This window comes from Sitodiplosis mosellana, unplaced genomic scaffold (genome assembly GCF_009176505.1).
Source record: "Sitodiplosis mosellana isolate CC-2019 unplaced genomic scaffold, AAFC_SMos_1.0 Smas_scaffold_5563, whole genome shotgun sequence".
In the NCBI taxonomy this organism is placed as follows: domain Eukaryota; kingdom Metazoa; phylum Arthropoda; class Insecta; order Diptera; family Cecidomyiidae; genus Sitodiplosis; species Sitodiplosis mosellana.
This window is the reverse complement of record NW_022600805.1, coordinates 2,849-5,045: the sequence shown is the minus strand read 5'-3', so window position 1 is coordinate 5,045 and position 2,197 is coordinate 2,849. Positions and strand designations below refer to the sequence as shown.

General features: G+C 33.2%; 1 protein-coding gene across 1 annotated transcript; it reads right to left on the bottom strand.

The window, feature by feature from the left end:
- Nucleotides 1-22: 22 nt before the first annotated feature.
- On the bottom strand, nt 23-1,033 carry LOC129572818 (uncharacterized; the record flags this gene model as incomplete). The annotated part of the gene is made up of 5 exons (XM_055452919.1): nt 954-1,033; nt 689-847; nt 536-592; nt 334-470; nt 23-259 (listed from the first exon to the last, which is right to left on the bottom strand). Coding segments are annotated over exons 1-5 (664 nt in total), but the record flags the coding sequence as incomplete, so codon positions are not given.
- Between the last annotated feature and the right edge of the window lie 1,164 nt (nt 1,034-2,197).

Here is a 2,197-nt window from a genome sequence, read left to right as displayed (position 1 = left end):
GTGACTGCATCTTGGAATTTACGCATCGACATGTAGCATTTTGCACGAATTTCCAAGCACTTCGAGTGAAGGCGGCTGTCTTTCATCGCATTGGTGGCATCTTCAATTGCTTCACGACAGAATCGGGTTTCTGAGTTGGCGATAGCACGATCGAGTAATAGTTCAGAGACAACATCACTTTTAACTGGGGTAGTTTTGAGAATTTCTGTAATCTTTGTCTTCGCTTCGAGATATTTTCCCTGTTTTAGCAGTGCTTTTACTGTGTGAAAATGGAATAAATTAAGAAAATAATAGTACACCACTATTTATTTCAAAGGATAACAGCCTGTCTACCTCTATTTTCTTGATTTTGAGACGGTTTTGCAGGGGAAAGTTTATCAGCAGTCGCCATGAAGCTTAAAATACTGTACATATCCCTGCAAACCGCCAAAATTAATGGACCATCATGGTTCTCTTCGCCGGAAGCATTCCTGCGTGATAATATACGAATTCATTTTAAATATCGATTTAATTCAAATTGTACGACCACTCTTACAGATCTTGATCAATCTTCAATAATTCTGCGGCGAAACCTTCGAACGTGCTCATATCGCTGTAGAAACAAATGATTATATAAATTTGGAAATAGAAAAAAAAGATAAAAGATAAAAGATGGGTTCATTAGCTTCGAACGTTTCAATGAACTCACGATCCAAAATTGTTATATTTTCCTCTCTTCTGGGCGGTCGTAAATTTATCGCTGACTTCATTAATACGCCTGACAATGGTATTAATTTTGATCATGGCTTCGTTATCATCATCGATCATCATGTCCTCTGGATCCATGTAAAAGTTCGTAACACGGCATCTATGATTTAGAATGTTTTAATTCATTTTAAATCTATGAGATTTTTTCCAGTATCTTAAACATACAAAAATTGAAATACAATTTATCTTCGAGCTTTGCTACGTACTTGTCAAGAAATTTGTGTTCGCTACATAGAATGTATTTTGGAATCCGTCGCCATGGAATCTTAACATCAGGCATTTTAACTCTCTTACTCATTGACACATATGAAGTATATTCACTTTCATCAGAATCGTCGCCGAGAACAAAAGCCTGTCAAAGAAATTTGAAGAGAGAAAAACAATACAATAATTAAATTAGTTTCAAATCTCCTTTTCAAGTTTTGAAGAACCATTCTACACCCACTAATGTTACGGCCAGTACGACCAAAATAATTAATCGTGCCATCGCAAATTGCTTTTTTTCAAAGAATATTTCGAAAAAGATTTTTCATGCGATGTTTTCGCTGTTCAACAGAAAATGAAAGACATAATTTGATTCGCATTTATATAGCAGTCACCATCGCTGGTTTTGTTCTCTCTATTGACAATAAATGAGTAAATTTTTCCATTTTAATATCCGCATGAAAACTCATTAGAACCGTTTCTTTATTGCAGGCTTCTTTTTTTAAAATATACTATCTCAATGTGTTAAATATTTGCACATGTAAAAGAGATGTGATGCAAGTAATATCATTGCAATTAACTTGAAAAGTTGCAATTAACGTAATGACGCACATCAAAATTGACAACTCAGAAAAAATTAAAGATGAAAATTTAACCTCATATTGACTTATGAATATGGACAGTCCAATCCACAAAAAAAGTCCAAACGCATTTATTTCAACCTTTCACCACCACATTTTTCAACATAGGGTCAACAACAACTCTATATGAATAAAAAAAAAATGATGCATCTTAAATCTTTTGTCGTGCCGCTTCAAATATCGTAATGAACTCTAACATTGTACAATTTACCAATTTGATCGCAATGTTGTCAATTTTGATGTGCGTAATCACATTAATTGCAACATTTCAAGTCAATCATAGCGATATTGCTTGTGTCACATTTCTTTTACACGTAATACATTGAGATAGCATATTGGAAAAATTTGAGCCTGCAATGAAGTGTAATGAAAGTTGAGTTTTCATACGGATATTAAAATGGAATTTTTTTCTTATTTATGAAGACATCACGGCAAGTGCTACATAAGTTCGATTTTTAAATATGGCTATGTGGTATTGATAGCTCTCTAAGAAAACATAGGTTTAAAAACAATAAACAAACAATCATTTTATTCTCTTATCTTGAATAATATATTGTCAATGTCAATGTTAATATCATTTTAAATTGATTCGATTGAGGTCTGTC